Genomic DNA, 15374 nt, shown 5'->3' with positions numbered 1-15374 from the left:
ACAAACTAATTACAAGCTCGACATTAATTTCCGCAAATTGATATAATAAATCTATCAGACGACAGCATGTTGATTCAGAACGCTGCACTTGATCCTTACTAATACCAAGAAAGTGGAGCATATATCACTCAAGTTCTTAAATCCTTACACAGGCTCCCACATGTGTGTCAAATAATTTATTTCAAAATACAGCTTTAAATGGTGGTTTAGGGCCAAAATACATTTCTGATCTTGCACGAAAGCATGATTCATCTAGACTTCTCAGGTTGTCTGCATGGGAAAGGACTGCATTCTGTCCCTTCCCTAAACCCAAAAATGAACATGGGGGAAGCAGCATCATTTTTATGCACCACATATCTGGAACAAACTCCCAGAACTCCGACCGTCTGCTGGCACCCTTATTTATTTTAAAACACAAACCTTTGACCTTCTTTTTGCAGCTGCCTATATGAATGAGTTACTTATCTTTTCCCCCTCTCTCTTCTGCACTGTAACTGTTTTTTTGTTTTTTTTACTTATTTTGTTTTATGCATCCTAATGTCATTGTTTAATTGTTGTTCCTTTGATTGATGTAAAGCACATTGAACAACTTAAGACATTGTTGATATGTGCTATACAAATAAAACTGTCTTGCCTTGCCTTTTACACATCAACTAAAACCAGCTATTTCAACCCCGGCTCTTGGAATCAGGGTAAAGAGTGACTGCTTTAATTGCCTGCACCTGCACTGAAACGTTTTTGGTTTCTTTCCTCAACGTACTGTACAATGAGACTTGTTCTGCCTGCATGCTTTCACCTTTTGATAGTATGCGGAACAAAAACATACAGTTGTAGGCCATACCTCTAATGTGGGAAAACCCCAAGCTATGGAGGAGCTTGAGGAGTGGTTTGCCACTCAAGGAAATTCTTAAGATTAACTCCACAACATTTTGAACTGAGTTCCTGTTTGGTAAGTTTCAAACATGTGTCTGCAATGTCATGTCTACCTTTAATTGATTTAAAATTGTATTAACAACAGTTTTCATAATGGGTACAAACTTGTTTACTGTATTTAATACTTGCCGTATGTCTTTAAAAGTGATCTGCCTCTGAATTTTATTCTTCATCCTACGCTTGATAGATCTTCACATAGACCCTATACTCTGACTAAATCAGCTAAAATAGTGAATACATTCATGGACACATTTAAATTATCGGATCCATGGAGATTCTTAAATCCAGCTCAACGTAAATATTCGTTTTTTTCTTCTGTACATCACACTTTCACAAGATTAGATTACTTCCTTATAGATTCAAAACTTCTTCCCTCAATAAGACACTGTGAGTATGAAGCAATTGTAATATCCGATCATAGTCCCCTAGTCCTCAAATTAGCATTTCAGAACAGACATATGGCCAGGACTTGGAGATTTGATAACACACTAATAACTAGGCAAGCGTGTGTGGATGATATTAAAACCCAAATACAGTTCTATCTCTCTACAAACGACACACCCGATGTATCAAGAAGTACACTATGGGAAGCACTTAAAGCGTATATACGGGGGCAGCTTATTTCACGACAGGCTTTAATCTCCCGTCTACGTAAGGAACAAAGCAAAGCTCTGACGGATCGATTACTTGAAGTAGACCTACAGTATGCAGAATCTCCTTCTCCTGAATTATACAGAGAAAGGGTTTCGACTCAAGCCGAATTCAATCTCCTATCCACAAATGAGACAACTAATTTGATGACACGGTCACGCCATAGGTTTTATGAACATGGGGATAAGGCGGGCAAAATACTTGCACTTCAAATTAGGGAATCAGCTGCTTCTAGATTAATTACAGAGATCCATACAAACACTGGTCAAACTACTATTAATCAGCAGGAAATTAATGATGTATTTAAACGCTTTTATTCAGATTTGTATACTTCGGAATCACTAGGAGATTCTAATTTGATTGATACTTTTTCAGAAAATTTAAACATACCTTCCATTAGTCAACAACATAAGGTTCAACTTGAAAGAGCTATTACCTTAGATGAAATACATCAGGCAATCTCACAAATGCAGTGCTCAAAAGCCCCAGGACCCGATGGCTATACCTCTGAATTTTACAAGACATTTACTGAACTCATATCTCCCCTTTTACTTAAAGTGTTTAATGAATCTCTCAACGCCGGCCACCTCCCACCAACTTTCTACCAAGCTAGCATCTCTGTTCTACTTAAAAAGGATAAAGACCCGCTTAATCCAGGTTCATACAGGCCTCTGAGTCTTTTGAATGTTGATGCTAAAATTCTAGCAAAAGTTGTGGCTACGCGCTTGGAAAAAGTGCTCCCAACTGTGATACATTCTGATCAAACGGGGTTTATAAAAGATAGACATCTATTTTTTAATCTCAGACGCCTATTCGACATTATATATTCTCCCAGTAGCACCCCCCAAGATACGGAGATACTGTTATCTCTTGACGCCGAGAAGGCCTTTGATAGGGTAGAGTGGGACTTCCTCCTCTCGACCCTGTCAAAATTTGGGTTTGGTCCAACCTTCACTTCCTGGGTTAAACTACTTTATGCTTCTCCATTAGCTTCTGTACATACAAACGGATACAGGTCTGAAAACTTCCCTTTGAATCGCTCGACCAGACAAGGCTGCCCTCTCTCACCACTGCTCTTTGCCTTATCTATTGAGCCGCTTGCAATTGCATTACGTGCTTCAGACACCTACACTGGTATCTTCAGAGGAGATAGAGAGCATAAAGTCTCACTTTACGCTGACGATTTATTATTATACATATCCAAACCTTCCACATCTATTCCTAGTATTATGTCCACCTTAAAGAGTTTTGGCAGGGTTTCGGGGTATAAAGTCAACGTTTCCAAAAGCGTTTTATTTCCTATCAATACACAAGGCAATCAAACTTTTGGCTCCCACCCATTTAATGTTACAACCAGCTTTCGATATTTAGGAATCATAGTAACCAAAGCACTTAACGACTTGCTCAAGCAAAACCATACAAAACTTTTTGAACGTACTGAACAAGACTTAACGAAATGGTCGAACCTTCCTATCTCACTTGCCGGCCGAATTAATATAATTAAAATGAATGTCCTCCCTAAATATCTGTTTCTATTCCAATGTATTCCAATTTTTGTTAACAACACTTTTTTTAAGAATCTGGATAAAATTATCTCCAAGTTCATTTGGGATAAGAAACACCCCCGAATAAAGAAGGATTTTTTGCAGAGGCCTAAATCAGATGGCGGAATGGCATTACCTAAGATCAATTGCCTACATGGGCATTTATTGAAGGTCAATGTTGTCCCCCAACATCGTTGTCAGCTTTAATCTTTTCCCCAGTGGCCTCAAGATATACTAAGTTGCCAAAGGATTCCATAGTCTCGCATTCTCTCAAAATTTGGCTCTCAATACGAAAGCATTTCGGTTGGCACCCGGGCTCTGTGCGCGCACCACTGGTCGCTAACCATGCTTTTTTACCGTCCCTCTCTGACTCATTATTTAAAGTGTGGCATAGAAATGGTATTCACTCCTTCAAAGATCTTTATATTGATGGGTTATTTCCGACCTTTGAACAAATACGACGCAAATTCAATTTACCCCAATCACATTTCTTTAGATTTCTACAGATACGACATTTTTTAACACAACACACTGATTCATTTCCAAACATACCTCCCAACTCATCAATGGAATCTATATTTCTACCTGACCCATTGCTCAAAGGAGGTGTTTCTATTATTTATAACTCTCTCTCATGTTTAGATAATAATGCCTCCTTGGAGTATTTAAAAACTGCTTGGGAAAACGACTTAGGAATATCTATCACTGATGAGCAATGGTCTACATCTCAAAAGTTTGTGCACTCTTCTTCAGTATGTGCCAGGCACGGTCTTATACAGTTTAAAATATTACACAGATTACATTTGTCAAAGGAAAAACTCAACAGAATGTATCCAAATGTGAATCCAGCCTGCGACAGATGTGGCCAGTCGCCGGCCACTCTAGCTCATATGTTCTGGCATTGCACAAAACTAAGATCATATTGGCAAAATATATTTAAATCACTGTCAGACATTGTTGAAAAACCTTTTGACCCGGATCCACTAACAGCAATTATGGGAGTCACAGGGCCCGGGGTCAAACTGTCTACTTTCCAATATAACATGGTAAAATATGTGACTCTACTGGCTCGCAGACTGATACTGTTGAATTGGAAACAAGCACATGTTCCAACTCACACTTCACTTATGAAGGATGTTATGCATTACTTACAATTGGAAAAGATTAAATTTGAATTGAGAGGGAGTGAAGATAGGTTCTACCAGACATGGCAACCCTTCATTGAATATTTTAATAGGTGCACGCTAACCCCTCCTACACAATAGATAGCACAATAGAAAATTGGAAAGAAAGAAAAGGAACTGAAAGAAAAGGAACTGAGTGTTTTTTCTTTATTTTATTTTTTATTATTTAAAAAAGAATGTCTAATTTACTTAATTCACAACATGTTGGTAGTTTGAGAGCAAGAGTGTCTGTCCTGTTGTCTGTTTTGTTTGTCTGTTCACACTTGTCATTGTTTAACTGTTTTTCTTTGTTTTACACTTATGTCTTTTTTTATTATACTGTATGTGGAACATTTACATTGCCTGTTATGTTTTTCATTTTTATTTAACTGAATTACTTATTATCATTGTCTAAATCTGAAATTGTCTTTCAAAAATGCCTAATAAAAACAGTATTAAAAAAAAAAAAGTGATCTGCCTTAAAAGATTCAAAAGTAGCCAGCAAATTTGAAAGTTCATTTTCTTTTTTAACTGTTAGTGGTGGGATTACATTACAAATATTGTGAATCAATACTTTTTTGGTAGTACATTTTGATACCATACCATGACTTTTACATTTACTGCAGAATTGATACTTTTACTTATGTAGAAAATGTGAGTATTTTTCCACCACTGGTATAGCTATTGCCCTCCAGAATGTTAGTGTGTGCAGCCAGTGTCTGAACATAAGCTAGTCCTATGCTGTGTTCAAACATCGCCCCATTGTGTGGGATGGAGAGCTGTCTGTTTATATAGCCAAGTCTGCATGCCATGTACTACTGTATAGTGAAATTGTAATAGAATGCCACAAGTTTGGTTTAGTTGATTAACCCGTGCTGGGAATTGTGCATGAATCCAAGGGTCCAGTGGTTCACACACGTTTCAGGTTGAGTCCCAAAAATAATAATTTGAAATATAATGGAAGAAAGGGATTTTAGCATAGTTATTTTACGCGACTCGTGACCAAAAATTGGTCCCTGAGTAGTGACCCACAAATGGGTCTGACTCTGACTGACCCAGTGTTTGGGAAACAGTGCTGTAGGGCAGGGCTAGCAGTGGTTCTCCAAGGGTCCACACAGTTTAAAGCCCAAATCACACCAAAGGGTTGAGGACAAGAGGTTTTTAAGGTCAACTACACTACACCAATACAACACAATGAGTTGCAATGAGTTTCATTTAGTGTGGTTGACCTTAAAACGGTTTTGTCCCAAGGAGTCCCTATACAGACCCGTATACCGGTGTAGTTTGGTCTTTAGGCCAAACACATTGCAACACCTTGCACGTGAGCTTGTATGTGCTATAGTATAGCCTAATAATGTTGAATGATGACAATTATGTCGACAAATCTCTATTCTATAGCCTATACTGACACAAAATATGTTCAGATGGGCCGGGGGTCTCAGCTATAAAAAATATATCAACCTCCTTGGCAAAGTTGGCATGGAAATGTTTGAGGGCTATAGAAGATAGAAGATCAATTCAGATCCATTCACTTTAAAACTAATTTATAATCCATTGCAAGAGTTTGCCGCCGCTGCCGCGTATAATCTGTTATTTTTGGCAAGCGGCGTACGTAGGCGTACGTAGACGTACGTAGGCCTACGCCTGCCAAGCGATATGGCGCCTTGAAGCGCAACTGTCGGCGGCAGCGCTCGGCGCGTAATTACGCACCAGAGAGTATGACATTATGATTTATGAATGATTATGATCTAACCATTTTTGTGACGTTGTGCATTATTCGAAAACAACAGCAGCTTGACAGACAAGTTACTTTTATGTCTGCATATCGAACATCAAAGTACGGATAGGCAGTGTGTCCTAACCAGTCCCACCCACTTTATCATAATGTCATGTTTTGGTTCCTCGTTGTTCACAGACTTCACACAGATACCGACATGGAGGACAGGGAGTAGTAGGACGTTGATTCGTCACTGCGGTCTACTATCGAAACTAAAGGCTGAATGACAGCAGGTGTTGTGAAAAGAAAAACCCCTGATGTTTCACTATAGACAGTCACACGATAAATCCAGGTCGGACTATGGGAGTGTGCAGCGAGACGCAAACGGAGGCGAACATGCTGTTGTTCGCGGACGACTCGGTAGGTTATTTTTTAATTCTGTTTCAATAGTAATGATTTATGGTTATGATTATGAAACTTATAATATTATGGTGAATGCTGATCAAGCTGTTTTTGGACAGGGTTCGTATACTGTATAAGTATAGTCTAAAGCCTTTTAATTATAACTTCCTCGTTAACCGACCAAATTAATAGGCCACTTCAAAGGACAATATATAAAAGTATTATTTCCAAGCTCCAGGCCTCGATCTGAGAAACAATTTGCAGAGAGGAAAAAAATCATACTGCAAAGACTTAACGATCCATAAAATATGCAGGAGACAATATAGCCTGATGTGTTTTTTTGATGGATGTGTGCCATATAGGGCGTCCCGGAGCACCAGGATACGTGCAAGCAGGAATGACGAGGAAGACTGTGAAAGAACTCATCATGATGAAACGCCAGGCCAATGAGGCCATGCTGAGCCAGCAGGGATTTCAACAGGTATAGGCCTACAGGCCACATTACAAATCCACCGGTTGGATTCCATTTTCAATAGTTGTATTTGTGCCTGCAGAGCAGACTGCAGTGCTATAGCTGGTGGCCTGGTGCAACCATTTAGTCATTTTAGTGCACAGACCATCAGGTTGTTTGAGAGTATTCATATTTTGAGCCCTCTGTTGTTTATTTCTGTATTTCTGTTTACAGTATGTTAAAAAAAAGGCAATATCTTTCTTCTTCTTCTTCGTTTCAGGACATTTTAGAGGTATTAGATATACTTTAAACTATTTCATAATGTTGATAGCAACTTCTTAATCAATTGCCAATTGGCCTATATATACACTTGAATTTACAAGTCAGGAGTTCATTAATGCCCATAAATTCTAAACGGTAGAGCATTGGGGAAAGAAATGCTTCAAATCAATCAATTGTTTCCAAATCTTTCTTAAACATTGTGTCCCTCTTTCAGTCTCAGAAATGCAACCCCCCTCAGAAAAAGCCTCTGCGTGCCCACCGACCTGACTTTGAAGCCATGAGCCCAGCTGCAGTACATAAAGAGCTCATGCCACCACCACCTCCAACAATGACGGCGGGTGCCACGAACCTGTTCCCCACTTGGCCGATTAATGACCATGAGCCCCTTCTGCAGCAACATGCGCAATGTTCAGCACCGACCAATTCCCTGTCTCCACTCGCCGTTGACCTTTCAAAACAACATGCACGATGCTCAGCCTCAACCAGTGCCCAGCTGTCTCCACTCGCCGTTGACCTTTCAAAACAACATGGAAAATGTTCAGCATCAACCAGTGCCCTGTCTCCACTCGCCATACTTGACCTTTCAAAACAACATGGAAAATGTTCAGCATCAACCTGCAGTGCCCTGTCTCCACTCGCTGGCAGCTTTCCACTTCAACACGTGCAGCAGTGTCCAGCACTGACCGGCGCGGCTGCCCTGTCTTCTTCGTTCATTGATGGCCAATCAAAACAACATGTGCAATGTTCAGCGCTGCCGGCCACTAGCGCCGTGCATGAGGCTCCACCACTCGCCGATGGCAAGATGACGTTCTTCCAGTGGCAAATACTGCAGGAAGTCCAGAAACTGGAAGGAACGGACCCCGAGGTCCTGGAGGCGCAGGACGACGACGGAGACACGTATGTATTGTATACATGCTGCATGCGTGCTCAGTTTGTCTGGTCCAGTTATAACCACATGACCCCTGAGATATCTCGGCCCACTCCCCAGAAAGCACTGGTCAGGTCAGGACCGGGACGAATTATAGTGAAGTCTGGATTGGGGCCCAGATCAAGTCAAACCAAGACTATATAGTCGGATCTGGCCCCAGAATATCACCTGATTTCAATTTTAAACCAAAATTTTTTCAACCAAAATTATGCCCACTAAGACCTGGACGTCCCTGGATGAATCAGAGAGACTCTGATCGAGGCCACATCAGTTTAAGTCATATCATATACCGTAGTCAGATCTGGCCCAGAATAAGCTATATTATTTCAACTGGTGAAGACGTCCTGGAAATGACGTGAAGATCTTCCCCATATTATGGGCTGTGATCTGGCCTATAGTCCTGAACGTCACCGGAGGACGTCGTCATACAGTAATGTCATCATGACGTCATTTGGCTCGCTGGGTCCGACCGCAATGATTTACGTTCCACATGATTGTCACATATTTCAGCAGTTAACCAATTGAACATAACACCGCCATGCTGGAGTGAGCGAGTGTGAGTGATCGAGTGGCCGAGATTTTGGGCTCTATAGCATCCCTATTCTCGGGTGGACAGTCAGCGAAAATAGCAGATCTATACCAGCTCACAATGCGTCAAATTGTGGCGGATTGTAAGTTTGTAAAGTTGTAATAATCAGCTATTTTTGGCGAAGACACAAGTCATTAATATATGTTTACCAAACTTACCAGAATAATCATTAAAGTCAATTTTGGCACTTTACATTGAACTGAAGTAAAATTCTAAATAGCCCTATAGGCCTGAAGCTTAATTTATATAAGATGAAATCCTATAAATATGAAATAAATTAGACTTAATTGTTTTTCTTCCACCTCCAGGTTTCTTCACATTGCAGTGGCACAGGGGAAGAGGGCCCTGGCCCATGTGCTGGCCAGTAAAATGGCCGCCACTGGCTTCCTGGACGTGAAAGAGAACAAAGGCCAGGTATTCACCAATCTATCTATGATGGTTTACATAAATTGGCGAGTCTTAACCGGCCACGCATATATATATATATATATTTAAATAGCCAATAGCCATACATTACAAAGCTGGAGCTTGGAGTTGGGCTATTTACATAATGTCTGACTCTTTCTTGCATAATATTTGACAATTTGGCCAATTTGGTATTAAAAAGGTCTTAAAAGTCATTAAATTCTGATTTTTATAAATGTTCAGATACCGTGCATACACTTATACTGCATGTTGGCTTGTTTACTGTTGAGTGGGCAATTGTTTCACATTAAACTAATCATCTGGGGACCCCTCCGAAATAAGATTTGCATGGACCCCCCCAGTTTGGAAACCACCACCATACATTATTTCACTACATTTCATGTGCTGGTTTTACATCCACACTCTGCTCGCCGCTCTGTAAATGATTGCTGATAAAAACGTCCCTTTTGTGCACCACAACAAGACGGCACTTCATCTGGCAGCTGCGACCAACCAACACTTGATTGTCCAGGACCTGCTGTTCCACGGGGCCCAGCTCAACACTGCTGACTGCTGGGGACGCTCGCCTCTGCACGTGTGCGCCGAGAAAGGCCACGTCCTCAGCCTGCAGGTACCCTATAGGCTCATAATAATGAATGATAATGATAATATAATTTTATTATGTTTCTCTGACTCATCCACATTGAGACCTGCAGGCCGATTCTACAAATGCCTTCTAAATCAGTAGTTCTCAAACTTTTTCGTGCCAAGGAAGGACCCCCAAATGATATGTATGTTTGGCCACGGACCCCCCCCATCTGAAAATGCTTTCTGCCAGGGACATCCCTGCCGTCAAAAATAGCAGATGTACAAGCTTGCAGCTCACGGCATGAAGTGACGCGCTGTGAGCTTGCATATCTGCTATTTTTGAGAACCACTGTTCTAAACCAATGTTCTAAATCTAAAATGTAAATCCTAAGAGTTTTATGAATAACTTATGTTGCTACCCACTGTATATGATCTAAATCTAAAATGACACAGATCATTTCTCGGTTTCAGTGGGTTAACTATGTTGACCCTGGCGTCCCTATTTTGGCATTACAGGTGAAAATGTCCCACCAAAAACTCAAAAATAGCAGATCTACGAGCACAAGCTTATGCATCTTCTATTTTTGAGATTTCTTTTTAATAGGGCTAAGTATAATAATATGCATATTACACTTAATATGCATATTACTCTTACTGTGTCAGTGCGATCAGTGTCAAACCACAAGATCTATCCTGTCCGATTGTCCTTATTAGGGAATATCTAGTAAGATGACAAATATCCATCAGATGTATCATATCCTTTTTATTGAATAACTTAGTACATATCCATGACTAGATCATCCACAGAGTCCTCAACGGGAGCTGGCAGCCGACTGATGTCGAGCCTGTCAATTATGACGGCAAGTGGTTCATTTTTTAAACCTTTACACGTACAATAAAACACCAGGAGACACCAGGAGGCTCAAACACTTGCCCGTACCTATACATCTTTTGAACTCCATTCCCCAGATATGACCCATTATGTCATTTAGAGTATTTTAGACCATGGCCTTGATTGTGACCTTGACCGCTAACCTCTGCAGGAAAATCTGCTCCTCCCTTCTGAAATTAGTTTGTTCACAGACAGACAGACACGGACACAGGACCGTTTACAATATTGCATGCATGTTTGCCATAAAAAAGCTATTAAATAATGCATTAAAAAGAAAAGACATTGTTGCTGTGAAATGTCACAATAATAATAACATTAACCACATTAACACACTACTTCCTATTTTGGCAGTAAACAAAACGTGCATATTGTGTTCCTCTTTTCGTAGTTTGCAATTATATTGCCAGTATGTTTTGCAAGTGATTGAAACCAAACTCTAACAAACCAAACTCAACCGAACCAAATAACTACTGTAAGTCGCTCAGGATTATATAAGTGTCCGAAAGTGTAAATGACATGTGATGTGACGTCGTCTTTCCCCAAATAATAAGGCCTGACTCCGCTCCATGTGTCCGTGCTTTGTCACAACGCTGTAATCAAAGAGCTGAGATGTCTGCCGGCTCCTCCCTCGCGCAGGGCAGAGGAGCTCAGGCTGAGGAGCAGGATGTACGGAGGCTGCGTCAGAACTCTGCTGCTCATGGGAGCATGCTGTGGGACACAGGTGGGGTCAGTGGCCTTGTTGGTCCATATGGTTTTGCATCACAATTCTGTGATGTTGTGCAACATTCTCAGAAGCTGAATACATTACTTTTACCGTCCCCGTTACTTTTACGGCATGTGTGCTTAAGTGTATACATTTCTATGGTCCTGTCTTTGCTCACATAGACATTGCACATCTGACACACCAAAGTTCAGTGAATTGTGAATGAACAACTTCATTATGAATTTAAGTACTAAGTAAATGAAGTGACTATAATGAAGAAGAGAAGCCACCATGAAACCTCTCTGGGACATGAACCTCTGACCCTCTCTGTGTGTGCTGTTGTACAGGATCTTAAAAGTGGGCGTACCTCTCTGCACATGGCGTCCGAGGAGGCCAACATGGACCTCTTGCACGTTTTCCTGGACCAGCCGTCTTCACTGGCTGTTGTAAATATTAAGGTGTGCCTTTGGAGAAGAAGAAGCTCTGCGTGGTCCTTATGGGTTATCAATAACTGCAAAAACGGGTGCTCGTTGGAGAGGGTTTGATAATACTTAAATAAATTCAGGTTTCTCCCCCGGTGGTGGTGACAATCATCCAAGTGCAGAAAAGGGGAAAATCCAATGCACTCTGTTCAATAAAGTATAGGCATAATAAACCCCAAATAATAAATGTTTAGCCAACTACCACAGGGGCAGGAACTTGAATTTATTTACCTATTAAGGTGTGTCTATTGTAAGCATTAATGCAGAGGTTCCTCAATGTTTTTCAGGCCAAAGACAAAACTAAAACCATTCCAGATGACTAAATAGGATTAAAACCCAAATGACTTATCTTATTCAAAAGACTGTGACTAAAACTAAATCAAAATGTGCTGTCAAAATCAACACTGGCACCTTATACGCCTTGTACTCACTGTGTGATGTGTTGTTGTGTTGTGTGTGTGTAGATGTTCAACGGGAACATGGCGCTGCACATCGCCAGTTCTCTGCGGAATCGCTGCAGCTCTCATCAGGTGGAAGCTGTGAGGCTGCTGGTGAGAAGAGGCGCCGATCCCGGCAGAAAAAACAACGAGAACGAGCTTCCTGCTCAGCTGGTGCCTGCTGGACCAGTAGGTGTTAAGGTACAGCACTGTGGGCGCTGGCGGCGTGTTTCCTCCTCCGCGTCATCAGTGCCTAAACCCGAGGCGGGGGTTGGTGAAAGGGCCTTTCTGTGTGTAGTTTGCATGTTCTCCCCGTGTCCCCTATAGGGTAGGTACCCTCACAAAAAAACATGCAGTAATCCTGGTCTCTAAACTGCCTCCCCCTGGCCAGCCGGGGCGGGCGCCTGATGGAGGGGAAAGAAACTGGTTGGAATAACGTGTTCCTTTCCACGCGCTACGTCCAACCAGGGAGACTCCCCCCCTGTCGGGTGTAAAGGAGCGACTTGGACACTCATGCATGAAGGAAGCATGGGTTTCAAGTCCGTTACTCTCCCCAGGTTGGCGGAGGGTGTGTAGAGCCCAGGATCACATTAGTTAATTGACACAGGGTTGAAAAATAGATGACAAAATCGTGGGATAAAAATGATAAAAAAAGGTACGGCACTGTGTCACTATCCCCATCACCATAGCCTACTATACACCAGTAGGCGATACGGTACTGCACTGTCACAGTGTCACTGACCCATCACTATATACTATGCTTGACAATGCGCTTCATATTTACACAACGTTTTTTGAAGACGCTATCTTAGGATAGATGTAGACCTATTTGACAGTGCAGAAACGTAATTGCCTTCCTTGATGCATTAACGAGCATCAACCGTCACCTATAGACACAGACACACACACATCCCCTCTGCCGTGCTCTACTGAAAGTGACTGCATGGAGTCTGTCTCATTTCTCTCCAAAAGCTCTTAAATATGATGGAATATGATTAAGGATTACTAGTGAATATGGTAAGCTCACATTTAATATCGCACACACCATTATACACTAGCCCCCCCCCCCCCCCCCCCCCCCCAACAAAAAAAAATAATTTTTGGAGAAAAGAATAATAATCCCGACCCCACCATCAGTGTTCTCCAACTTTGGGAACCCATGCTATACTCATACTGTATACAGGATGGGTCTTCAAAAATGTTCAGGCCAAGGTCAAGGACCCTCTTAGCTGAGAGAGATGAAGCAGGGACCACCCACTACAACATAGAGGGCCAGAAAGTCGTCCATACTTCCTGGTATGATGATGATGTCACGCGCATACCTTCTATTGTATAAAATTGTGTTGCAAATTAAACTTTTTCACAGATGCCATAGAGAGCTTCATAGACTTGTTTGACAGCAGCATCAAGCATTGTGTTGGATTCACGTCAATGTGTATTTTCAGACAGTTAACCACAACTTGTACTTACTACAAAATGTAGTATTTGTACGTGCTTACTACGTCTTCTCTTTTTTATACCAAACCAAAATGAACAAGTGATGTCAGGTCAGGACTTCTGTGCTCTTTATAGGTTTCAAACTGATGGTATGTGTTGTGTATCTTCTACAGTTGAGGCAGATCCTGAAAGGAAGAATTGTTCGTTCTTGATTCCAGTTCAAAACCACTGTCAGTCAGACAGTCCAGGGCTATGAAGAGACAATTTGCCGGTATAAGGCAGATGAAGAGTCGTTTCAATGAAACATGCATGCTCAAATGTACGCTACAAAGTAGTGAGTCTATATTATTATAAAAAATAAATCTGTAGACTTTAGAGTGTATAATTATGAATTAACTGTTGCTTGGAAAGGATTTTTTTTTTGCTTGTTTTTTGTTTAGTTTTTTTATGTCCATCTTTTGTTTTCTTGGAATTTAACATGTTGTGGAACTATTATTTACTGTAACACCTACAAATTGTAAAATAGAGTTTGAGTGTTAGTCTAACATTCTAAAAATGTCCTCACAGTTGACTTTTGATACAATGTGTTGTTTATGTTAATCCACCGGGTAAGGTATGAATGTCATTGTTAATTAAATGCTAAATAGCAGTAATCCTAGGCTTACTGTCAGAAATACTTTGTGACTGCATAAAATAATCATAATAATATATGCTATTGGTAATCTGCATTTGTCAATATTTTGTAAACATTAACTGCATTTAAAAGGTGATGACAATCATAAGTGTGACACACATCTTAATAAAAACAGAAAGGTAAATCCCATTATTAATGACCATTGATGCATGGTCACTCGATGTGAGAAATATGTTTAAAGCATACATGAGAAATGCAATAATATGAACTATGATGCCACCAAGTGGATTTAAATTATTCTGCATCTGAACCAAACAATTATCCTTGGTAGCATTTTGCTCACCTTCCTTCTGTGGCCATATATCAGACAGAAGATGACATCCAAAATCAGAGAGCAGAGAAATCTAGGTCTACACAGTACACACCAACAGAAGGTCTGAGAATGTTGCGCAGGGAATAATTATAAAGGTATACCGTTTGAAAAAAAAACCTAGACTACAGCATTGGCTCATAGCTAAAGGCATCACAGCGTGAATCTTCGCAGCTGCAAGTTGTCTATGCGCAATTGCTGTTTCACGGTTTTGCCGTTTGATTCAATTTCAATCCATTGTTTGCTTGCAGGTTTTCAGCTCATTTGAAGGTTTTTTGTGCTCTCTAGTGCCTTGCTTAACCCATTCTGGGCGGGAACCCCTTTTGGTGTTTTAAGAATTATGTTATACTTTAGCTATTGAAAAATAGCAGATCTACAAGCTCATAGCGCTGCACCGAGTGCAGCGCTATGAACTTGTAGATCAGCTATTTTTGAAAAATCGTGAAAATGTGCCTCAAATCTTTTAAATATATTGTTACAGAGTGAATTCTTTAACTTAAGCTTCTGGGGAGGTCCCTGGAACAACATATTTTCAGATGGAGGAATATTACACCAATGATACAGAAACATAAGGTTTTCCAGAAAACTGTCATTTCAACATCTCTTGTTGCATGTCTCTCCTGAGATGAGAGATCATTTTGACGTCTGACCTTTTCAAGTTAACCCATTCTGACCGGGCACCCATTTTGGTGTTGGCATCATGTTATGCTTTAGCTATTGAAAAATAGCAGACCTACAAGCTCATATCGCGCCACCGAGTGGCGCG

General features: G+C 40.8%; 1 protein-coding gene and 1 long non-coding RNA gene across 2 annotated transcripts; both read left to right on the top strand.

Annotated features, from left to right (window-relative positions):
- Positions 1 to 905: 905 nt before the first annotated feature.
- Positions 906 to 7501, top strand: LOC308311607. The gene is made up of 4 exons (XR_013963689.1): positions 906 to 949; positions 6207 to 6428; positions 6773 to 6891; positions 7358 to 7501. It is a non-coding gene; the product is annotated as an uncharacterized lncRNA (long non-coding RNA).
- Positions 7502 to 7744: 243 nt separating this feature from the next.
- Positions 7745 to 14519, top strand: nfkbiz (nuclear factor of kappa light polypeptide gene enhancer in B-cells inhibitor, zeta). The gene is made up of 7 exons (XM_080758502.1): positions 7745 to 8040; positions 8969 to 9074; positions 9550 to 9796; positions 11097 to 11266; positions 11596 to 11706; positions 12195 to 12368; positions 13778 to 14519. Exons 1-7 carry the CDS (start codon positions 7946 to 7948, stop codon positions 13814 to 13816), a joined length of 942 nt encoding a protein of 313 aa, XP_080614628.1. The 5' UTR covers positions 7745 to 7945; the 3' UTR covers positions 13817 to 14519.
- Positions 14520 to 15374: the final 855 nt, after the last annotated feature.

The sequence above is a fragment of the Protomyctophum bolini genome (assembly GCF_963924005.1).
Source record: "Protomyctophum bolini genome assembly, chromosome: 24".
NCBI lineage: Eukaryota > Metazoa > Chordata > Actinopteri > Myctophiformes > Myctophidae > Protomyctophum > Protomyctophum bolini.
Note: the sequence above shows the minus strand (reverse complement) of the source record. Positions and strands in the feature narration are given on the sequence as shown.